Source organism: Cricetulus griseus, chromosome 4, assembly GCF_003668045.3.
Source record: "Cricetulus griseus strain 17A/GY chromosome 4, alternate assembly CriGri-PICRH-1.0, whole genome shotgun sequence".
In the NCBI taxonomy this organism is placed as follows: Eukaryota; Metazoa; Chordata; class Mammalia; order Rodentia; family Cricetidae; genus Cricetulus; species Cricetulus griseus.
In genome coordinates, this window is record NC_048597.1 from 183,386,153 (window position 1) to 183,412,605 (window position 26,453).

At 36.3% G+C, this 26,453-nt stretch overlaps 1 protein-coding gene across 11 annotated transcripts in view; it reads right to left on the minus strand.

Moving 5' to 3' along the window:
- Tcf12 (transcription factor 12) overlaps window positions 1–26,453 on the minus strand; it is a 251,544-nt gene that overhangs the window by 39,509 nt on the left and 185,582 nt on the right. For 8 of the 11 annotated variants that reach the window (XM_035443796.1, XM_027411205.2, XM_027411206.2 and 5 more), the window contains one exon: window positions 425–530. In XM_035443796.1, coding sequence (XP_035299687.1) covers window positions 425–530 — 106 coding nt within the window. Of the gene's footprint in view, window positions 1–424; window positions 531–10,921; window positions 11,076–26,453 lie in introns of those variants that run through there. The other 3 variants (XM_027411208.2, XM_027411207.2, XM_027411209.2) reach the window with 2 other exon arrangements.

Sequence of the window (26,453 nt, forward strand, 5' to 3'; positions counted from 1 at the left end):
CCACAGGGGACCAAATAAAAATAACCTGTCAGACAGAAATTAGAAGAAATGCAACACCTCTTCTCTCTAACATGTCTCACTTAATTTTTTCTACTTACTCTTTGTAGAACTATAATCCAAACCATAAACCACTACTGTTTCTAGCTTTCATATTTCAACATTCTACCACAAACCATGGCAGCTTTGCTCATTTTTCTGTTAGTAATAGATAATCATTTCAAAGGTTTGTTGGATAAATGAAATTACAATTAGTAATAAATGCCCCTAGAATATTGGATGGAATAGATAGAATTTTAACTGATTTCAGAAAAAATAGTCTTAGAAAAGCACAGTCTGAATTTCTGCACAGCTATCTTTTTTTCTCATATTGAATGCCAGCACACTGCAGCCCCGGCTGGCTCTCACACTGCTGGTAAGTGCTTACCTTGCATAAAGAAAGTGCTAGCAAACATACTGGTTGGTGGCTTGGGAGATGGGTAACTAGGAGATTCGCGGTTGAAATCGTCAGAATTTGGGGATGGTGCATATACCTTAAAACAAAACAGGAGATTAATTAAAATATAAATGATTATTACATTACTTACATAAAATGAGTTCTGTGTCCCACAAAGAACCTAAAAAGGCTCATGTACTAATCTTACAAACAGAAAGATTGCTACATAGGTGACATCAAATTTGGTTACTAACTACATGTTTCTTTTATCTGGTTACTGGAAAATAAATTACTTCAAATATTCATGTATTCCATCTTGTTATGACAATTATAGTAGGTGGTCGAAAAAGGCCTAAAAGACCAGACAGCAAAATGCAATCTTCTAAGCAGCCTGTGTTTTGAAATGCACACAAACTTTTCATTGTTGTAAACTTTATCAATTCAAACAAAGTGAAGATGAAATGTTTCTGGTAAGAGGCAAGTACAGCAACATGGCTCAGTAACTTCCTTAACTTAGGAAATCAAATAAATTCTGCCAAAAGGTCTTAGTTCTTAAATTTTAGGTATACTTCCAATTTTGGCATATCTTTAAGAAAAAGATTACCTAATTGTTAAGGCAGTAATACTTTCCTTTAATGAACATTTGTTCCAGATAAAGAAATTATGGACATTATGAACTATCAAATGGCCAACATTCACAATCCTTGGGAAAACTAAATGGCAAGCCAAATAAACAATGAATGAACTAAGAACACAGCATTCTCAGAACTACTGAATCTTAGAAGGAACAAAACAAAACAAATAATAAGCAGAGTTATGTATGAAGCCTGCATTCCCAGTAACTCAGGAGGACAGATGGCTTCAAATTCAACACTGACCTTGACAAGAGTGAGACTGTCTTAACACCAACCCCACCAACAAAATGTCTTAAAAGGAAAAGGGCCACTGATAGATTGTAAAGTAAACCAGAAGTAAGAAGGCAAAGTGACTAATGTCAGCAGCATAAGAAATTAATTCTTTTTAATGTTAGGAGTATATCCATTAAATTTCACTATAAAAATTAAATTTCACGTAACCAGAGAAAGCATTACCATTATGGAAACATATAAAATCATACACATTGTTTGTACAACCATTGAGATTTTCTGGAATCATAGAAAAAACTTAGCAACAGTTACATCTTAGAGGTGGAGAAAAAGGACAAAGTATGCCATTTTTAAACAGAGCACAAGCTTTTAAACAGTAGTAAGGGACAAGCTGGGGTTGGGGACACAGCTCACTGACAGAACACACCTAGCAAACAAGGCTCTGGGGGTTTTGCTGGTTCTTATATCAAGGTTTGTGGGAGCAATTAAAAAAATTTACAAAACTATCAATTATAAATTCACAAGCTATCAAAATTTATTCTTTCCAAAAGGCACTAACCATACAGATTTCTCAATCTTCCGGAAGCCCAAATTTCTCATTTGTAAGGTGGCTCTATCCTGTACCTCACAGGGGAAGATGAGATGAGGTAATGCATATAAATCAAATATTTAGCACAGTGCTCCTGATAGTACAGGAAGTAGCCAATAAAAATTAGCTGATATACCATATTTCTATCATGCCAACAGAAGAAGAAGTATTGCCACTGGTCAGTTTTTAATGCCATTTGTCATAGGTTTTGTGAGGTTCGACTCTACTCACACTGTACATAAAGGTTAGGAAGTCCTTTTCACATCTTCCTGCTAGTCCTGGTAATATTAGCACACATATTTTGTTTTTGTTTTTCAAGACAGGATTTTTCTGCGGCTTTGGAGGCTGTCCTGAAACTAGCTCTTGTAGACCAGGCTAGTCTCGAACTCACAGAAATCCGCCTGCCTCTGCCTCCCGAGTTCTGGGACTAAAGGCATGCACCACCACTGCCCGGCCATATGTATTTTTAATAGATTGTTTTTCATGTTTGCTTCCTGTCACCTCCTCAAAGTAAAACATATGCCTGTGATACCTGAAATTTTTGGAAGAAGCTAGGAACTTAGGGATTACACAAAAAGATCCTCACAGGAAAGTGTGACACATACATGTGTTTAACAACTTTTCTATTTTAAACCTATCTCATAAAAGATTGCATTAGGAGGATGGAAAAGATGGCTCAGCAGTCAAAAGCACTGGCTGCTCATGCAGAAGACCCAGGTTCTGTACCCAGATCCACATGGAGATTCACAACCATCCATAATTCCAGTCCCAGAGGATTTAATACCCTCTTCTGGACTCCAAGGGCAATGTACAGTCAAAACACCCATATACTTAAAGTAGTAAAAAGATAAAAATAAGCTTTAATAGTGTAAAATAAGAAACACCATGCTAGATTTAAGTAATTGTGTGTGTGCCTTAAAATTTTTTAGGAAAGGAATTTGACTATATTCTTTCTCTTAAGTTTTACCTTCCAAAGGCTGGCATGGTGGTTCACACCTGTCATCTCAAGACTTGAGAGGCTGAAGCAAGAAGACTCCCATAAATCAAAGCTATTCTCAGCTACATAGCAAGTTCCAGGGTAGTTTATACTACAGAGCGAGATCCTATGTTAAATAAGTAAATAGACAAGCAGACAAACAAAATCAACAAAGCTTCAGTTTCTAATCTTAGCAAAACTGGATGTCCTTTGCCCTTCTTTATAGAGAATTCCCCAACACAAGGGAACACCATAAAGAACTGAAAGTAGAGGAAACTTCTAGCCTTTGCTGAGAAATACAAATCAGAATCAAATGTAGAAGACAGTATCAGAACATATGTTTTTCATTACAAACCTATTCTTACTATACATATACTTTATCAGAAATAAGTCTCTAATTTATCCACTTCTATTCAAGTTATAGCCCCAAATATATGAAACTCACACTTGAAAATTATTAAAAAGTTCCAGTTTTGATGTTTCATTTCATGCAACAAAAAGACTTACATAATTTTTCATCTTAAATTTCAAAATAATTTGCTGGTCTACATTTCTTTATCTTTGGTACTTTCAGCTCCTTTTATGTCAAATATGATGTACTTATGATTCAAAACCTTTTATAAGTTTGTCTTTTATGACAAAAGTAAAGAGATATATCTACTTTGATTTACAAATTGCTGCTAAAGAATGAAGGCTAACACACAAAGTGAGGAAACTAAGGTAAATAGAACAAATGAGAGGAAAACATATATATACTTAGTTGCACTTGAAGACTCTGAAATTGAACAGGAAAATGAAGCCTCATATTAAAAGCCAAGTTTGTTTTTAGAGATAATCTCTGTGCACAGATTTTGGGAATAAAAAGGGTTTTTACAAGATAAACAAGGACATAGTGATACACACCTTTAATCCCCACACTGAGTTCCAGGCTAGCCTCGTCTACAGAACAAGTTCCAAGATAGCCAGTGCTATACAGAGAAACCCTGACTTGAAAAAAACCCAAAACAAACAAACAAACAAAAAAACCAGCTCCACCCAAACACCATAAAAAAGACAGATTTCACAAATAAAGATGATACACAAAACTCTAAACAACTTCATTGCTCATATACTAGTACAAGTACATCCTAATAGAAACACTTTGCAGTCTGTGGCTCTCAGAGCCCCTGGCACTATTCTAACTTTGCTTTTGGTTTCTCAGCCATGGCCTGCAAAACACAGATGCAGAGCTACAGACCAGCAGTTGTGCCAGTCTCGAGTTCAGATCAAAGCACAACTGATGTGGTCAGGGAGTTGATTAGCTCCAGATGTGGGGAAACAGCCAGCCAGTTCCACAAAAAGAGCAAGTCTTTCCTTGTTACAATCAGTACTGGCCACAAATTAAAACCAGACTGCTTATGTCATCTGATCACCTGTACATAGATGCCAGGTTTTTTTTTTTTTATTCTAGTTAATGATACATTTAAATCTCAAGGATGATCCTGTAGCACAACAGACAGTCCTAAAATTAAGAAACAGAAGCACTTATGCTTTAAGATATTTAAAATCTACCAGGAGTTAAACTATTTTAAAGATGTTGGAGAAAGGGACAACTAAGTATTTTAAGATATTCTATTTAATCTCTAGACAGGAATTTGCTTAGAATTGGTTTCAGAAAGTCAGGCACAGCCAGCTATTGCAGAGGTGCTATTTTGCTGTTAAGGCGTTAAGGTACATTTTCAGTATCTGCTGAACAGATAGTCCTAACTCAGAGCACAACTGAAACAAAACCCACACTTCTTTTCTATCATCATTAAGTCTGGTTGAAGAGAACAAACTCTTACTAATATCTTAAATGTTCTCAGCCCACATACCCCAGGGTAAGTTAAAAAAAAAAAAAAAAAAGACATCACAGCACAGCACACTTCAAAGATATCTACAACAGTGACTATGCAGTTAACGCTCAGAATGTTTTAGTTCATGAAACCAACCTGGCAAAGACAGAATCCTCCCCACCTTGGATGAATCAGTTGAGACATATGTATGACCCCAAATTTGGGGCAGAGAACTCTGGAGGTTGGCAATGTGCACTGCATCTCTTTTTCAATGCACCCTTTTTGTAATTAATATTGGAAACAGCCCTGCACAACAGCATAATAAGTCTGGTAACTACTGAGAAAAGATGCAAAGTAAATAAATCAGAAGCTTTAGCTAAAAAGAAAAATAGATGCATCTGATGGCTGGTATTTGTAAATAGCTCAAATGACAAGGAGGGGGTGAGAATTCTTTTGGATGTGTGACTATTAAGGAGACCTTTCCCAGAATATGAGAATACCCTCAGATGGTAAGGAAATGCTATCTTATTATGTATCATGCAATGCAGCAGCCATTGTTCAGTGGCCACCTTAGATGTAGATGGTACGAAAAAGAAATAGAATTTTACATTTCGTTTTCTTAATTTAACTACCACACATGGGTAGTTTACCCAGAAGTTAAGAGTACACAAAATATTTTGAAAGCAGCACTTTGAAATCTTACACACTCCAAGGCCTATGAAAAAGCAACCCAAATTCTCAAAACATTTTGCAAACTGTCATCTAATTAGGAATAAAGAAACATGGATGGCTGGGTGTGTGGCTAAGTGTAGAGCACTTGTCTAGCATGCCTGAGGCCTGGGTTGGATCAACAATTCCAACATGCAGAAAAGGAAAAGTATATACATTTTTCTGAACATTCCATGTGTTGACTTTTATTAGCTCCTTTGTCAAGATGGCTTTAGTAACAGTTCTTTTTAAGTTTCAATCAATATACTCAATATCATTAAAAAACTATATATATGGTAACATGGACCACTAATATGTGAACAGCCTGGGCAAGTAACAGAAATTATCTTCAATACAATTAATGACAACTTCCAGAAATAGTAGATAAAAAAATCACTTAGATAATTTATCTTATCATCAGTTTTAAGATAAAAACATATTATATTCAGAAATAACCATTTGAATTACCTCATGGAATATGCAATGATACTATGTAGTAAACAAATACAAATTTTGCAAAATCTAGCTGAACACTTAAAACCTAAAAGAAAGTCCAGATCAATAGAAAAAGGGGAATCCCAAACAAACTGAAACCTTGTATTCAAAAAAACAAAATCCCAAAACAACATAATTAAGCTCCTGGGTGTATAAAGTTAAAACATGCAAATTTACAAGCCAGCACTCTGGGGCTATGGACAAAAATGAGATAATTCTTAGACAAATTTGCTTTTCAATTGAGTTATTGCTGATTACTTATATTAAGTTAATACACAATAGCACACAACAGAGTAGTTTCTCTATTGGACTTTTAAAAGGAGCTTGTTAAAGAATAAATAAAAATTTGGTATTAAAAATTATGTTTGAGCAAGTGCTAGATACTAGAGGGGTTAAGACGTTTCTCAAAATAATTCCCTACATACTCTTCTAACTACTTTGTGTCCAGTAACTGTAAACATATGGATCTATGTGTACACTAGGATACAAACAAACAAACAAACAAACCTTTAATTGATTTGTGGAGACTGAAATTCAGGTCTTTCTACTTTGCTTGTTTCCTTTCTAATCAAAGTTAAACACAACCTCAAAGAAAATTACATAAAAATGTTAAGCTCAATTTATAAGCAGCAGTTTAGTTGGATTTGACAAATATTTTAATGCTTTCAGTATTTTAAGATAACATTAAAATGGCAAATTTTGCCATAAACTCCAATCTGTCACTAGAGTTGTTGTGGTAATTTCATGTACCAATTTAGAGAGGTCCAGCAAAGATGCACAGGCGCTGAACCCACAGGCACCACCAAGCAGAGTGAACTAAGTGCAGGGACACAAGTCAGCTCCACCTGAGGTCCTCCTCTTCAAACCAGCTGGGAAGACACAATGGACCTCTTAAGTGGGAGAAATGGGCTTAATTCTGTAGGCTTCCCCTCTCTTTTCATCAAATCTCCAGGAACATGTTTAGACTGTAAAAACTTTTCTCTCTAGGACAACTGGTATTTACAGTTTTCTGTGTAAAGTATCTTGAGATCAACTGCTGGTTCGTTTCGGAACACTCATTTAATATTACTATTTATATTGTGTAGAAATTTCCCCCAAATTAAACGAGGCATATCTTAAAAATTAACTTTAATGTCATTAAACATATTTCATTCATCTTATAAATGCAACTATTTTTCAAATAGTGATAATATTTCTTCAGAAAATGGCATTTCTGAGGAGCAGCGTGGGCCTTACTTTCTAGGGCAATACGCTGAACAGTGTTCATCACTTTTCAGGCATCTACATGAAAAAAGACAACTTCCTTGAGTTCATATATTATAGTCTCAGCTTCCACAGATTTATGCAAATGTTTTATCATTCAATGTCTTGTTCAGAGACTTTTTGCATGACTTCATGCTTTCTATCATAATATTGTTACACTTAATATGCTGGGCCCACAGACCGTCTATACATTTGAATTCATTGTACTTTCTTCTCCCACAGTAACTAACACGAAACTCCTTCCCAAAAGAACAAAACTTAAATTCTATGTACTTTCATATTTTGGGGGTGTGTGTGCTTTTAATAATAATGATTAAAATATTCATTTCAAAAGTTAAGTCTTATAGTAATTCACAATGTAATTTGAGTTCACTGCTATTCAAATTCTTACAAAGAAAAAATTATGTGGGCACAGAAAGGCTAAACCAATTTTTAATGTAACAAATTATATGAGAAGAGGGAACCAGATTATTAACAATTAACAGGTGTCTTACTCAAAACCTGAAAAGTCCTGCTTGACTTGGCTGAGGATATAGACCAGTGGCAAAGTGTTTGCCACCCATGTGTGAGGCCCTGGGTTCTATCACCAGCCATACAGCCAGCCAGCCAGCCAGCCAGCCAGCCAGCCAGCCAGCCACACACACACACACACACACACACACACACACACACACACACACACACACACACACACACAGCCTGACACGTCACACCCATAAGATTGAGACAATTAGTATTATGATCAGGCATTCACAATTTATCTGTAAAGGTACTCTAGTGTTTTTCCCAATTACATTTGTTATGCAATATAGACTCTTTTAGCACAAGTGGTAACAAGAACTGATTTATTTCACTGTGTAGACAAATTTACTTGTAGGATGATATTTTTATCTTCCTATCTTGGAGATTGAATTAGGCTCAAATTCAGAACTTATGATCTAGGTAGGGTTTAGACAATTACTCCATGCCACAGCATTTAGATGAAGACACCTTTCTGACTTAAGCAGTCAGACATAAAGTTTTCCAAATGGTTCAAGGCCTGTAATGGCCTTTGTAGTAGTGTTGGCTTCTGTCTTTTCTTACCCAGATACCACCCAAAGAAGTTCATCATTCAAAATGTGATTCCAGCTGCGTTTAAAATTTAACTTTTGTCCAGTCTCTCACTGGTAAAAATACCTAGAAAGTTTGAGGTATCTTTGGTTCAAACCTTGAACCAATTAACCAACTAAATAATAATAATAAAAAAAATTAATAAAAGAGGCCACTCAGATTACAGACAGGCGGAAATGCCAGTCTTAATGTTCCTGCAAGACTTCCTACATTTTTGCTTGAAGAACATCATTTGTGTCAGTAAGAGGACTGAATACAGGCTAAATTCTTAAAATGAAGCCTTGGAAATTTACTATTCTTGATATTTTGTAAAATCCTAAAAGAGGCATAATATTCGAAATAAGTTCTATTTCCCCAACTTACCACAAAGATTAATACTTTACAGTGTACTGCATAGTATAGTAAAATAGGTTACATAGGACATCGGTTTTTAAATAGTGGAAAAACAAGAGTGAAGTCTGTTATGTTCCCAACAATATAATACTAATCACACAAGGCTCTTCCTCTCTGGTTAATCTCACTTTTCCTAGCATTTGATTGGTTTTATAAAATGATCTTAAACCTTTAAGGTACATGGAACAAAACTGAAAACTTTAGACAAATTCTGGAAAAGAAAAGACATTATGTTTTAGAGCATAACTACACACACTCTCAGAGCACCTGTCATGCCGTGTTAACAATAAAAATCAATGGGAACTTACTAGCATTTAAAATATTAATGTCCTATAAATTATCTTAAGTCAGTAAAATGGAGCTAAAGAATAACCTCAAACTTAACCCATTCACCGCCAAAATTCCATAACAATAAACTTGAAGAACATTCCATTTTAGAGCCAAAATATTAATAAAGCTTTTACTTTTTACATGAAAGTTTGGTAGGCTGGTACTCTCAAATGATGATGATGGCAACGATTCACATACTCTTTAGAGAGCACAATTTTTACTTCATATTATTCTTACTGATGGAAGCTAAAGTTATTAGAGAAGAACCATGTGTAAAACAGTAAGATGTATAGACTCTTACAACATAGGGCAGAGACAACACACGACTATTTTCAAGGACATGTAAATCACCTTTGACCTATGTTAGGTACAGTGCTATCAATTTTCAAGCTACATATCTCTATCATACCAGCTAGGCCATGTACCATAACCCTGGAAATGCTCAATAGTATCAAAAGTGTCCCACCACCCATCTTGGTGCAGAACAAAGAGGAAGGCTGTGCTAGAGTATCTGAGCTACACTCTCATGCTCCAGGGCTCTGGGACATGAACTTTACTGAACTTGTATGTGTGCATGCTCACATAGCTGCATGTCACCTTTAAACAACAGACTGTTTTACTTGGAATTGCACAAAAAAGAAAAAATATTTTTACATTTGAAAGGCAGCTGGCAAAGAAATTACTACAGAGAAAGTAATTTCACATACTCACATAAATCCACTTCTCACATTCTCCAAAGGTCTTCAATATAGGAAGCTTGAACACATACTTTGAATGAGCTTAAATATTTTTCTGTCCTGAGTGTCATCTACTAAAGAATGCTTACTCAAAAACCCCACAATTAATCCACTGGACAGATCCAAAAAGCACCAAATGAGGAGAAAGACGAAAAAGCCCTTCTACCAGTTCTCAGGGGCCTTCCAACAACACAAGCTACTTTCAAACACTTTTAATTGGCAAAAGGAAAGCGTGAACATATCCAACTTTATGCTATTTTAGGAAAATGTAATTAGTTCCTCAAATCTTAAAATACATTTAAAATGCCTTTCTCCAAAATCACTGAAGCTACAACAAAGGAATTTTCCATAAAATGTGAGAATTAAAACAATGCTGAGGTGTCTACTAAGCTTCAGATCAGTACTAAGTGAGCATTAAGGAATGCTTTGTATGCATATCAAATATTTCACAACGGTAACTCCCAATCTCTTAGGATACTTTTTAGAATACACAAAATTCCTATGGCTTGTAAAGACACAGTTTCAGAAATATACTAAGTTGTTAACAGAAAAGTCTTGCTTAACAACATAGAAAACTATTTTAAAATACCTAAAAATGGGCTACAAATTGACCAGGAATATGTTATTTGGAAATGTAGAAATGCATTTTTAAAAATAGTGATTTATGTTATGAATCTGCACAGGGTCAAAATTCTAGTATGATTAGAAGCAGATGGTATCCCAGGAAAGTCAGGCTTTGGACCTGAAACTCCAAACAGGAAACACGGCCCTCGCTAGCTGACTGCTTCCCTAATCATTCCCAGAGCCTCATACTTGTTCTTTTTATGAATACCCAAGATGACTTTCATCTCTCTGATCCATTCACAATACTCAATATGTTTATATCCTTATGAATAAATTATGTTTATAATACATGAACATGTAAAAAATAAATGTACTTTTAAGCTTAGGCTGAGAGATACTAATATTAGAACTAAAAATAACTCCAATTCAAGTTTATTTTCTATACTTAATTTCAAAATAAAAACCAACAACTAAGCTGTTAGTAACTGTTAAAAACACGACTTTACTGACGCAAAAAAAAATACAATCTAATTTATAGTGAAAGAATAAAAAACTCACAAGTTTTACTAAAATGCAATTAAACTGCACTGCTTTCTATTAAGCAAATGAATAAGGCACTGTATGAAGAAAGAAAAAGGCTTACCGTTTTTCCATTGTAGTAATACATCAAAGAATTGCTGCCCATCCCAGGGACAGGATAAGCACAATACATGTTGATTTTGAAAATGTAACTTGCAGCTGACTACACAGCTTCTCTCCAAGACATATATCCACACAAGTAGTACAAGTCTTTAGTACTATGCATTCACACATGGAACTACTCAAAAGGAACTTATGCAAAATAGGACGGAACCAACTCACAGAGCATAGAGGGAGGGTTTATGCTGTAATCAACCTCTTTCAATTTCCACCAAGTCCTCGAATTGCTGGAGGATACCAAATAGACAAACTTTTGGGGTGCTAAAATAAATATCCAAGTCACACACTCTAAATAAAAAGATACTGTATCCTAAAGGTAAATGTACTAAGAATAACAAATTTACCCCCCCCACACACACACAGAGAGAGAGAGAGAGAGAGAAGAGAGAGAGAGAGAGAGAGAGAGAGAGAGAGAGAGAGAGAGAGAGAGAGAGAGAGAGGAGAGAGGGGGGGAGGGAGAGAGAGCAATCTTCTACTAATCTTTTTTTAGTTTGAATTAAATTAGAGCACTTGTGAAAGAAAGTCTTGCTTGCTACACCTCCAGCAACATTACCATCTGGCATGGTCTAAAGTTGCTTTCAACTCTGATAAACACACGATCAAGCAATCAGGAACTGGAAACACTGAATCATGTGGGAGTGGGACTAGGAGGATGCAGACAGTTAAGCCTTGTACAAAATCACTTCCTGAAGAAAGTCAACCATCATTTAAGAACCACTTCACTGGCTAGAACATACTGTGTTTTAGAGATTTTTGTTGCTGTTTGTTTTTTTTTTTTTTTTCTGTTAGACTGGGAAAAATTGTTTTTAAAAAATTGTAAATTTTCTTAAAGATAAGTTACCTGTGCTCAAAATGATATTCTTAAAAAGGAAAAGTTTAATAATACAGACTTTCATTTATGAAAGAATGCAGCCCTCTGAAACATCTAGTATGTAGTAACAGTTTGGTGATGGAATAGGAAAAACGGTTTGTTTTAATGTAAAGAATAAAAGACTGGTGAGTGTAGAGATGAAACATGCATTGGTAGTAAACTAAATAGTTCACTAGATGTCTCTTCTTATTGCTATAGAAAGAGTTATATACTTGTGTTAAAAGCCACATTTCTTAAAAAAAATAATGAATGTCTCAGATTTTTCTAGAACATAATACTATGAAGCCAAAAGATTTGAAACATTTTTAACAAATAACAAATTTACAATTTACAGACACATTTACAATTTAAAAAGTCTTACAGTTTATCGTTTTGTGTAGACTTTAACCCAGGAAAATAAAATAACAACCTTTATTTTCCCTATTTTCCCGGTCAAACCCTCTTTGTATTATTTCTCCCCACTGTGCTTCTAAGATAACAACTGGACTCTGCAAAGGAACACATCACTTTTTAAAAAAGACACTTTTAATGAGACAGAAAACCAGTGAAATATTCTAGGAATAGTCTGTAAGAGACAAAAAGGAAAAACCAAACCAATCTAACAAACAAAAACCCCAAACAAACAGCATTCTTAGAAAAAACACTGTTTGAGTCACAGCAATAAAGCAGCACCAGGCAATAAGGCCGACTACCACAGGATTCAAAAGCTGACAGCACTGGCCAACAATGCTTGCTCCCCACGCCCCTCAGATAGAGAAAGGCCTAGCAGCAGCTGCAAAAGAACATCACTTCAGCAGCTATTAAATGCCAGTCTGCAGAGTGAGCACAGGCAACTTCCTCCCTCCTGAGAGACCACAAAGGCCCTTGGAGAACTGTATGAAAAGCTTTGATTTACAATTAACAATGCCATGTCTTAAAACCTTTTAAGTAAATTTTAGTCTTTCATAGACAAGTTGTTCTTTTGACAGAATAACTGAAAAAAAAACCTCAATCATCTAAGATATTTCTATTTTTATTAATTACTAAAAAAACAAAAATCTCACCTTTCAATAGCAAACATGGGGGAACAAGAAGAGGGAAGCATCAATGCATTGACAATGTTCAGTATTTTCCTTTTTACCTGACGTAACTTTTACAATGGGTAAGAAAGGAGAAGCCTGCACAGGTTAAGCTAAATGGGAGAAAGTAATTGCTAGCTGGTAAAACAAGCAGTATAATATAATCTTCTAAGTAACCATGACTATTATAACACAATGAAACATTTAGAATCTCTTTCCCAGTTTTTATTTTAGAGGCAATAATCTGAGGGGAACAAACAAAAATTCAAAGTAAAACCAAGCAAACTTTTTTTTTTTGGGGGGGGGTTTGGGGGATGCTACAGAATCAACAACCGGTTAAGATTTACTGTTCAGCTGAAATGTAGCAGGAAGGATAGATGATGCTCAGCAGGTATGAGCACTGGCTGCTCTTTCAGGGCTAGTTTCCATTCCCAGAACCCATAAGGTGGTTCATTCACAACTGTTTGAAACTCCAGTCCCAGGGGATCCACTATCCCCTTTTGTCCTCCTGGGACACCAGACACACGTGGTGTACAGATATATATGCAGGCAAAACATATATATACATAAAACAAACAATTTTAAAAATGATATAAAGTCTCTCACCCACCCCAGGTAGACCTCCTCTCCCATAGCCACAATATATGCACTACTACTTAAATGGAGAGGATGTTCGGCAACTCAACAAATCACACCTGGACCTGTCGATATAATAGTGTTAATAGTCCTCCTGAAAACCATAAAATCACTGAGAAAATTAATAAGAATTTGTATGATTTTTTTCCCCAAAATTCTATCTGCCTGCCTCAGCAAGGTCTTCTAAGTTTGCTATTCTTAAGTACCATATTCTGGAAGTGTACCTTACCCAAGGAAAACTGCAACTGATAAATATGGATAGTTATTTTCTTTATCACAATTATCAATTATCTTCTATGATTTTTTTCTCTTCTAGAAACAAACAAACAACAACAAAGCTCACCAACAAAATCTCCAATCTATGAAACAGCTGCAGCTCCTTTCCCTGGGCTACTCATTTTACAGGGCCTACTTTGAGACGATCAAGTGCTGCCCGAGTCAAAGCAGTTGTTTAATCTTTGTTTTTTTTTTTTTTTTTTTTTTTTTTTTTTTAAGAACATGTCAAGGGTTAATCTCATGACTCAGTCTGACAAAATGAGTCAGCTGGAGACAGGCGGATTTTCAAACCTGACATCAGGCAGGCCTATGGCCTGCACAGGAGCTCTGCACTATCAGACATTCTTCATCCTGACTGGTTTCCACCCACAATGCTGCAGAAGCACTTATTTCTGATCAGACTTAATATTCACATATTTTAGCCTAACAAGCTAAAATAACACATGCGTTATCACAAGATGGGAATCACTTAGCATGCAGGCAATGTGATGAATGAAATGCCGGAGCCACACAGCTTTGGTTAGCAAGCCCAGGATTCCTGGCTTAAGGTTTATAACCTTTCACGAATTTTTCAAAAAATTTTAATTGCTATTACAATAATCATGAGGCAGAGACCTAAACTAGGTAAGTAAATGCTTTACTTCTTTTCAGAAAACTTTTGAAAAATATATTTTCAATTAGGTCAACTAGGCTAAGCACTTTACAGGAAACTTTGAAACTCCAGGCTGCTCTACAAAGGTGTCTTTGTTCTTTTTCATTTTCTGTTTATTGAAAATAGATCGTCCTTGGAGAGACAGACAAAACTAACTGCAATTGTATGTTTTGCATTTTTTAGTCTTTTATTTGTTCATCTTTATTCCTGATATTTGGATCAAGGCAAGGGTCATATCTTGTTTTAAAATATGCTTGTTAAACTATCCTTAAGCAATGTTTCAAGTGACATAAAATTCTACACAGCTTTCTGAAGAAAACTAAATAGAATCACATATAATGAATTAATCAAAGACAGTTATTACTTAATCTTACTGTACATTCTTCTAAGCAAGCCACATTCCACTATCCTCCAAAAACCAGAAAATCTGGTTAGAGAAGTAAACCTAAACATGACACAAATAATTCCTCATGAAAAGCTGACATTATTTCTAAGAAAATTAGTTCCTGGAAGGTAGACTTTAAGAGTAATAAAGCCAAATTTAAAAGTTCAGATAAAATTAAGTTCACAATCCTAGAAGGATGAAACTTAGTAAATAACAAATCAATGAATCCAAGGGAGGTCAGGGTGAAGAGAGATACAAATGAGAGGGTTAAAAATCTGAAACACCCTAATGTGGTGGCATAAACCAATAATCCCAGTATTTGAGTTTGAGGCCAGCCTGACCTTGTCTCAAAAACAAGGGAGGAATGGGATCTGCAAATGCAAATTCAAATGAAAGACACTTTGCCCAAGGCTTCCCCTTCCCAATTTAGCATGAAAAGAAATAATTCATGAGACCCAGTCTCCTAAATTTGCAGAACTTCAGGCAATATTGCTAAGTCAGGCACCAAATAAGACACCCAAATTCCAGATTTTATATTTTATATTTTATATTTGACCAATATTTTGTAGTATGTGCTACTTTCATTAAAAAAAAAAGGTAAGTCCTGAGCCCAGCCCCAATACCTTCATATTCGCAAATGTTTACAACAAAGAAAAACAAGAATATAAAACTCTACCAAGATCTTTCATCCTTTATCCCCACCTTTGATGTCTGCTGCACAACTACTGACCTGAAATCAGTGATCCTGCAACCAATCTCTGAAAGAATCAATGACCTAATTTTTGGCCATGGAAAAATTTTCCATGTAAGTATTAATTGTGAAGACCTAAATTTTAACCAAAATCTAAAGACTATGCTACACACTAGCACACATCATTTGGACGCTACAGATGTCAATCAGTGATAGTGTGCTACAGATGTCAATCAGTGATAGTGTGCTCCATCTGCCCATAGTCTGGGTTTGACCTCTGGTATCATCAGCAAAACAAAACAAGCGATACCCCTTAAAACCATTACTCAGCATACAGCAAAGACAAAGGATACAATTAATTTATCATGGGATAGCAAGTTTCTTATTGCTTCTTTACAAATACCTCAAAATCTAATTTGAGGTCTAGAAATGTTTCATGATTAACAAAACAGGAAATATTCATCTGTATAGTTAATAGAAACCAACTATACATAACCCGCATTTTTCCGGGTAGGGGGAAAAATACTCCTAATTCCTCTTTAAAAAATCCCAAGGCTAGCTATAGCTAGGCTTGGTGGCCTTTAATCCCATCACTCATGGAGACAGAGGCAGACAGATCTCTGTGAGTTTGAGGCCAACCTGGTCAACAAAGTTACAGAACAGAGAAATCCTGTCCTGAAAAACCAAAACCAATCTATCTATCTATCTATCTATCTATCTATCTATCTATCTATCTATCTATCTATCCATCCATCCATCCATCCATCCATCCATCCATCCATCCATCCATCTATCTCAAGGTTATACTGAGGATATGTTAAAAGCAGCCCAATCTCTTGGAGAACCAAGCAGGTAAACAGTACCCTCTGTAAAGACACTAACAGAACTGTCAAGTACTCATATGACAACACTCCTTCCACACATAGTTCCTCTCATGAGGCAGACCTGTCACTACTAAAATCTGTAAGCACCCAAGAAAAGGGTATACAAAGCAGTTTTCCTTAAAACATTAAGGGGGCTGGGATTTGCTGGCCTCGCCCAGTACTAGCAGTTCCCATATTTCTTGGCTGTCCATTTCTTTTACCATATGAACTGTAGTTTGTCACTTCTCATTTATCACTTAAAATAACTTAGTAATGGAGTTATTAACTGTATTGCAACTTGATGATTTTCCTGCATGTCTCTATAATCATAGGATTGCCTACCGTTGTAGGTACACACACATAAAACCAAACAACAAAATGACAAGGACCCACAGGTCTAAACTTCCCCAAATACAGCAGCCCTTCTGAAGAATTCAAGACTGGCACTGGGTTTGAACTTAAGCAAGCTAACAAAAACTGTAAGCCAACAAACCTTTTTATGAAATCACCTATAAAGGTGAATGTAGACAAGGCCTTAGACTGAGTTTTTTTTCTTTATGTAACACAGTTTCTGATTTCTTTTCTAGGCATACTCTTTTTATTTGGGTTGGCAAAAGTTTAACAGAAGTGGAGCACACCAAAATATTGTCATTTCCACATCTCTTTGCCTAGAACCATCCAAAAATATGAAATCTAAACCACCAAATGTATATACATTAAGTCATTTCTTGTTCATAATCTACTTTTATTTCAATAAAAATTCTTGCTTAGTGGAAGCAATTTTAAAGACTATCTCTGAACAATTAACACTAAGACTTCAAATTATAAGTGCCTCACACTTATAATACTCAAGGAATAAAGCAAGGCTTTACTTTGCCATACTTCCCAAAAGAAATAATAAATATGCCTTATTTCTTAGTTCTAAATTGTGCTGACCACTCTTGACAAAAGCCTGATAATATTTCATTATGAATACATATCTGAGAAAGGTATAATAAATAGGGAAGGAGATGAAGAACATGTCAATGCTGCCTTTTCAACATGGGGAAAAAAATCAAGGGGCTACAGAGATGGCTCAGTGGTTAAGAGTACTTGCTGCTCTTCCAGAGGTCCCAGGTTTGATTCCCAGCTCCTATACGACAGCTTACAGGTCTCTGTAACTCTAGTTCCTGGGGATCTGACACCCTCTTCTGGCCTCCACAGACACTGCACACACATTACACAGATATACATGCAGACAAAATACCCACAAGTAAATCTTTGTAAAAAGTATCACAAACATTATCTAATATTTATAGTGAGTTACCAGGGTAAGTGGTATGTCACTATAACGATGACAACTGTACCCACATAGTTGATAGAAATGGGTTAACCTACTTGGTCTAGACTTTCTACCAGATACGTATGCACAAGAGCATTACATTCTCCCTGCCACAGATCAAACTAGGTTGCTCATGTCTCAGGGATGACATGTGATGCAAAAGAGCACTGGATAAGGAGCCAGGGCTCAGGTTTCAGCTCTGCCTTTTCAGAAAATGAGATTTCATATCATTCCATTCAATTGTTTCTTCCAAATACAGGCATCCATCAAATTATGCTGAAGATTTTCTAGCAATTTCATTACTAATAAAGCCTTTCATAAGCTCATATTGTAATACCAGCACTCAAGAGGCAGAGACAGGAAAATTACCATGATTTTAGGCCAGCTTGGGCTACATAGTGAGACCCTGTCTCAAAACAAAACAAAACAAAACAAAACAAAACAAAACAAAACCAGACCAAACCAACCTACTACTTGCATGCTTTATTATCTACTGCATCCCCAAACTCTGAATTCTTACTTTCGAAGTTTTTAAGTTCCTTCCTATTTAGTCATAGTGAGTAGTTTTCTCCGTTTAAAGCAAAACTAAAGCTATATAATCGCCACTAAGGCTTCTGATTAGAAGAGGAATGCAGTGCTTGCTGCAGTAGCACATACACTAAAACATGAAGGACACATAGAACATCATCATGGCCCCCATGCAAGCCAATACACATATGCATGAAGCCACACACATCTTATACTTGTTGATTCAACTGTCAAAGGAAAGAAATTAAAAGCAGTGAGGTGCTGCTATGCTGAAGTAAACCACTCATGTATGGGAGATATGAAACAATTTTCATTCTTAGTGTGCCTTATTTCCTTCTAGGGAGCTCCAACTATTAGGTATTCTGAAATATTTTAGATCTTGTCATACACTCTTTCTGAAGCCCAGAGTTGTTGCAGTTGATGTCCAGAACCCACAGCAACCTTAAGATCTTATTTTCCCAATCACATCTACTGAAAAGCCTAAAGCTTTACATGAAAGTTAGATCCAGGAAAGGATCCCCAAAACCTCATTACAACTCCTGAGTTTCAAGATAACCATCCAAAAGCTTTGAACTCTTAACGTGTGCTGACAAGTGAAGTATTTGTGGCTACTGCCTGGTATAATGAACACATTTAAAGCAATCATCTATCTTAAAAGCTATGGGGTATCTATAACAATGGCAACAACAACAAAGACTGGCAGGTTACCAATAGTTAAAAACTCTTTCCCAACTTTGGCATTACTTACGCAAAAACAATTTTGTCATCTTAACAATGTGCATTTATACATAGGTGAGACACTTAGATTAATTTGGCCCCTCTGGAAAACATAAGATTTGTGGACAAACCCTTGAAATAACTACAGACTCTCTATGGAGAGGGCAGTGAGTAACTGAGCTTACAGGCTCCTACATTATCCTTTAACAAAAATCCAGGGCCTATAACATGCTTCTTTGTATACCCTGGCTGGAAAATTTAGTAGTACAGTAAAGGGGACTATGAAATGGATGATAAACAAAAATAGCTGCAATGAACAGACAGCCCAAGAACTCACAGGACAAAAACCAGGCCAACAACACCACACTAACTTTAGAGTGTGACCTGGAGGCTATCTGCTTCCCTAACCTTGAAAGATTCAATCTGGGTTACTATTGCTAAACTTGGATAAAGATTGTATGACTTCAAAACACCCATTTTCTAACACTAGGACTCCATGACAGAAATAAAATACATGTCTCCTAGTTTTGTATCTAAACTGAGAGTCTATGTTAACAAGATTGGAAATAACATTGGTAAACTTTGTCAACCAAAAGATTTACTTTTCTAATGAAAAACTGGAGCTCTTCCCACCCCCATCTTCAAGTATTTATAAGCTTTAAGCATACTGTTCTATAATGTAAAGGCTAAAATATGGTTACAGTTTTCCTTCTCTGAAGATAATTCAGTTAAACTTTTGTAGTTCATATCACCTTATCAATTAAGCAAGGTAGCATCCATTAGCAACTAGAGACAGGGAAAAAAAAAAAACACGGCATGAACTACATCCCTGCTTTATAAAGTGACTAAGGTAAAGAATAAATTGGATAAGCTACAAAGAAAATTACAGCAGGGAAGGAGGGGGTGGTTGGGTGTTATGTTGCTATCTTATATGGGATAGCCAATAGAGATCCCCACTGATCAGTGAGAAAACTAGCCATGCAGATACAAAGGAGTAGGGTCTAGCAGAAAAAAAAAAAAAAAAAAAAAAAGGATCTGAGGTTGGACTGGGGGAATGGGAAGATGGCAGAAGAGGATCTGAGAGGGGAGAGAGAGATGGATCATAAGGGTCTGGTAAGCCTTTGTAAGGACTCTGGCTTAATATGATAAGAAAAGCCACTGCAAGATTTGAAGTGGAAGAATGATATGATCTGACCTAAGCTGTTAAGTATTCTCCCTTCATGAAAGAAACTGCTGAAGGAAAACCAAAAGACTAGCTGGGGAGATGTTGCAGTAGTCTGAAAGAGAAAAGGGGCTTCGACAAAGATGACAGTGAAACAGGTGCTGACAAATGGTTAAATTCCTGAGTGTGCTTTACTATGAGAAATATGGTATAGGAGGATCAGATGTTACAATTGTATCCAATGAAATTACAACGTTTTTCTTATTAGGGAAAAAAAAATCTGTTTCTTGTTCTCTGGTTTCTACTCTAATGTTGTTTTATGAGAAAGTCTTCACATTTCTTTCTTTTTTTTATTTTTTTATTTTTTGAGACAGGGCTTCTCTATGTAGCTCTGGATGTCCCGGAATTCACTCTGTAGACCAGGCTGGCCTTGAACTCACAGAGATCTGCCTGCCTCTGCCTCTGCCTAGCAAGTGCTAGGAATAAAGGCGTGCGCCAACCACTGCCCAGCTGGTCCTTACATTTCTAATGATATTAATCCTGAATCAATACAGAGTTGACTCTGGTGGCTGAATTACCTTTTCTGCTGTAATATACTCTTTATTTTGTGTATAACTTAACAGCATATTTTAGAAGACAAGTGGGAACAAAAGTTCTTTACTTACAAGTTGGCATATTTTTCATCATTTGAACAACCAGAGAAGGAAACTGAGAAGTACTGTTTACAGCAGAAAATCAACAAGTGTTCCTTTCTAGATGAAGAAGGTAACAGCTATACAGACATTATTTCCACTCTACTTGGCTGAAATAATTTCCTCTATGACTGGAGGGCAATTACTCAACAGAAAAATATTAAAAGTTAGCTCCCTTCACAGGCAGACAATAACTCTTATCTTTTAATTATAATCATCTTGAAGACAGGTTCATGTTTTCCTTGTATTTAAACTCCTAATGCCTAAGAGAGCTCTTTAAGTATTCAGAACATTCTCAATGACTTCAACAGAGGGGACTCACTGGGACCTAAGAGCAAAGAGTTGCTAATTCTCAAATTGCTGTTCTTCTTGAGGACTGGGTACCCGTAGCCTTGGCTTTTTTTTTTTTTTTTTTAAATCTTATATATCTTTAATGATGCTGGAAGAACCAGTTGCTTCTGATTTCAAAGCCAAAATGAGCTTTTACTTACTAATCAAGACTTTCATCAAAGTCAAAAAGAGAACTATGTAAGAACCATAAAAAAATTCACCTACATTCATAACAATTAACACTGAGAAAATGAATTTACATGGCATGAAATACTATCTTAGTTTTCAGTGAAACCTTCATGTTAAATGGCACCTTAATGAGTGAATATTGCACTGTCATAATTACATAGAAAACAGATCACAGCAAACTGTTTTACCACAAAGTTGGGCTAGGGCAAAAATGACTTGAGCGCACACACATCTACTATATCATCAGAATCATTACCTAATGTAACACTTAACTACCAGATAATACAACATTGAAGTATTAGTTCACTTGACTGTACTACTGGGAACATTTTTTGAATATGGCAAATAATATTGGAGAGCATCTGATAGTATAATAAAAACTGCTCTGTATCTAGGTCCTTGATGACAAAGAGGCTACACTTGCATTCTTTGGGGTCTAGTGCAGGCTAGACTTAATGCCAGTGACAAGGCTAGTGAGCCAAATCTGACCTACCAACTATTTTATCAAGTTTTACTGGAACACAGCTGTGTCTAGCAGTTTCAGTAGAAACCATCTGCCCTCTCATCCCCATATTTACTATACAACCTCTTTATAGAAAAAGATGAGCCTGGCATGGTGGTGTGCAAGCCTTTAATCTCAGCACTCAAGAGGCATGCAGAACTCTGTGAGTTTGAGGCCAGCCTAGGCTACCCAGTGAGACCCTGTCCCCAAAACCAAAAAACCTTTGATGCAGTATACTGAGGAAGAATACAGAAGTATAACCCTGAGCTCCTAATCCTCCACTTCCTGTCTCCTTTCTCCAGTGTAGGGATTACAGGCATGTGCTACTATGCCAAGTCAGAACCAAATTATTTTTTGAAAACTAATAAAATACTGGCAACACTACAGATATACTGGGTTAGATACTAAAACAAATATAGTTTAAAAAGTCAAAATTTTTAACAGTCGGTAGTTTAAAATTTTTGAAATCTGTTTCATGACTATACATGCGGGAGAAATCAGAAACAATTTAAGAACTTGCAGTGTTTTTAAAATAGTTGAAAGATTACACACAAATCTATATGGCATACATTATACTTCTTGAAACAAGCAACACACAGCAACAAATAACTTTCAAGTACAATCAGTGTTAGCTGAACAAAGGTAGGGATTTGTGACAAGGTCATATTGGCCAGTGACACAGGACAAAAACCCATTACCAGTCTAAATAAGAGGGAGTTCCAGGACAGCCAGAAACCCCGTCTCAAAAGACCAAAAACCAAACAAAACACTATCATTCACACAGATACAATTCTGACACTGTTTCAACAGTAGGCATCATCAACAGCAAAAGTGGTTGCTCTTTTCTTACTGACATTTATAAGTTAGAGCTATCCCTCATAGACATTCCTGTACAGTTAGAGAATGAACTTTGGAAATTTTGTACTGGAACAGTTTTTGATCAGAAATATCCTCTATAACAGGAGGAAATAAGAATCTCTTTTGCACATCTAGTTGCCATATGCCCCCTATGTTTGTTTGCCCAAGAAACTAATAAGCAAACACCCTGTTCAATCCATTCAAGAGCTACAGAGCTCATTTGTGAAGTTACATTGAAGCTGATACTGGCTTGTAAAAATGGTTTATTCTTCATTAGCTTTATTTTTTGCTAGTCTTAGAGGTCTCGGGCAATTGCCTGTGACAATGTTTCCTTGGCTTCCTGGTAATTCCCATGGAGAGTCCCTTGGGAGAATGCCAGTTGTTGCTTTTCTTGATATTTTCAGAGATAAACTGAAAGTGTCTCCTTATAGTTCCAAGCCCTGAAGGTGATCTCACTAGACCAGAGAGCTAACCATTTTGTATTTAATTTTCTCAAATTAATTTCTACCTACCCCAGCTGCTTGCCATCTCTCCTTAGTTTAAATGTGTTCTGGGCTTAATATTCTGACTCTTCATAGTTCTTAAGTCTTAGATATTCCACAGCAATGCTCCAGCATTATGCATGGGCCCAGAAACCTGTGTGGTTTGGGGCACTTCAGAATCTCTTGAGATGTCCATACTGTTCAGATTTAATGTTAACTCAAAATTCACATTAATTAAAAAAAATAGTAGGCTGAAATGTTACTAGGAGGCAATGTGCTTGCCTGCCAAACATTAGAATGGAGGCCTAGGTTTGAACCCCACACACTGGAAAAAGAAAACAATTTCTAACTAGAATTACTAAATCTTTTTGTTGTTGTTATTTAAGAGTGTATCTTTCTACTTATACCTTTGGTTGACCCGGTACTCACTAGTAATGCAGGCTGGTCTCAATGCACAGCTATCTTCCTGCCTCAGCTTCCTTAATGCTGGGCTAAAAGGTGTGAGCCACCATGCCCAACTATAATTACCATGCTCATCTAGTAAAATGGCTGACACGTGTTCCTCACACTGAAGCCTGAAGTCCTGCACCTCTAACAAAGAAACACTGAAGCTGAAGAGATGCTACTGACTGCACTTCCTTTTGTAAATTAAAGGTTGCAGGGGGAAAAGCTGTCCCAATCTCTACCTCAATGTCCCAAGACTCTTTTACTTTTTATCTTAGCAATAATCTGATATAGGAAAATTAGGTGTAGATATTTTGTGTTCAGGTAAGAGGGAAGGGAGGCTAAGGAACCCTCAAAGGGAAAGGAAATCATCACCATGCTGGAGTATGACACACAACCTTTTTTTGAACTCTGCACAGTTCTAACAGACTCCTATCACTACAAGCCAGAATCCTGACCCTGGAAATCTGTACTCAGAGCAGACCTCCCCAAGACCACGTGTACTCAATAGTGTTCCTTTGCTCCTACTCTGGGGTAAGGGAGGAATGCCACAGTAACATTACAAAAGTTGAACCTATCATAGAATCTAGGAATGCTTTACTTCTAAATTTAGGCAAAAAAAATTTTTTTTAAATACTTTTGTGCTTTTTACCTGCTGGCCCATTTGAAATCTGAACGTTTTGTTGAATTTTTAGTTTTGGAAGTATGATACTCATTATTCAAATAATCATGAAATAAAATATGCACACTCTAAGTTCATTTTGCACCCATTTCTTTTACAATTCACAAAGTCAAAATTGCATATTCATTATAAGCAGTCAAATAGAAAAAAATTTTAATTTTCTTTCTTTATTCTGTTTTATTTAAACAGTCTTGCTATAGAGCTCGGACTGGCCGAGAATATACAGCAATCCTCCCACTTCAGTGTCCCAAGTACTGAGATTATAGGCATAAACACCACCATACTCATTGCTAAATACAAACATACATACGCATGTATGTTTGAGACAGGGTTTCACTATATAGCCCTGGTTGGCCTGGAACTCTGTAGGAAGACCAAGCTGGCCTCTAACTCACAGATGTGACTGTCTCTGACTCTGAGTTTGGGATTAAGGGTGTATACCAAAGGAGCTAGAAAAATATAATACTTAATAAGTTTAGCTTACAAAATTTCTTAATCATTATCAAAAGTTCATCAAAAAGCAGTAGTGTTCTTTTCCTGAACATAAAACAATACAGAGAACTATCTCAAAGTAGTGAATGCTGTTATAACTTAAAAAATGTAAGGACAAAAGAGTCTACGAAGTCTTTTTCCAGGCTCTTTTGCCCATTTTGCTCATTTGTTTAAAAATGAAGTAACTATGAAACATGGACTATTATTGCATATTTCTAATGTTAGCTCAAGAATAAATGTGGTAGACTTTTCACTTACTAATCTTTTTTTAAAGCAGTGTGGTTCTACTAATATTAATATGTAATTTAACTTTATTATTTTCATAGAATTATAGTAATAAATTATAAGATATCATACTGCTCCATGTTTTCCCAGTTCTGTCTACCTGAGTATGATTTCTGTTACCTACCTACCTACCTACCTACCTACCTACCCTTTGCACAGCATACAATTGTTATAATGTAAATCATACAGCTATTTTTAGCTGCTGCTGAAATTCCTGTTTTCAGGAATAATGACTTGAGGCATTGTTCATTTTGTTTATCAAGCAGCTATTCAGCCTCTAGTGGGCCCAAGTGCTTATGCAAGCAAAAGCTTTTAGGATGCTTGCTGCAGCAATTCAGCCTTCCAGGTAGGCAGGCTGCAGGTTCAGAGCACAGCTGCCCTATGATTCTCAAAACTCAGATCCATCTGGAATTGAGTTTCAGAGATTTCAACTCGACTTTTCATGTATCACACGGAAGAGAGGGGGTAGGGTTAGGAAACAGAAAAGAAGGAATGCAAACAACCACAAGATGATTTCTCTACTTTACCCTTGACAAGAAATAAAAAGCCAGGCCCATGCTGCCCCTTCTAGATTGCTACTTGTCAAGCAGGATATTCCATTCAGTCCAAACTCCAATGAGCTGTGACTCATCTGGCAGCACCTGCACCCATGTGTTAAGTATTGCCCAATAAAAGCCCAACATCCATTTACACAACAAAGAGCATACCCTTCAAGGCACAAGGCCTCAATCTAACAGCTTCACTGCCCATTTGTTCTACACACAGAGAAAAGGCCTTTCCCTTCTTCTCACCAGAGGTTTTTAAACTGTGGGTGGATTTATAATGTAAGTTCATTTACAAATACTTCTATTGCTTCAAAGAATAAGTATATTAACAGCACAAACACTCCTACAGTATTAGGTTACTACAGCCATTAATGATTGTTTTACCAGCCTCTCCCAACCTCCTACATCAAAGCTCTTTATTCTCAAAGGATACATTTTTGAGCAAGGAGGGATCAACAAACTAGTTTCGTGAAAGCTTTCCTGATGCTAGACTGAAGTTAGGAAAGGCTTAATGAAGGCTTTAAAACCCACAAGGGCTTCACAATGAACATCTGACTTGGTGATTTATGCATATTAATAACCTCAGTCCTACTGAGGCAAGCTGAGCCGAACATGTCCTCCGAATCTTAATGTCTTTAGCTCCATTGGGATTATTACAAATGTAAATTTCTAAGATTCTCAGCTATTAATCTCTGTCTGTCCTCCTGTTCAGTAACATAATGACTAATTAAACATCAAAAGACCTGCACAGGAGATCTTCTTTGACAGCTACAGGCCTAGTCTTCTTCCCAAGAGGGGAATTCAAATGACAGGGA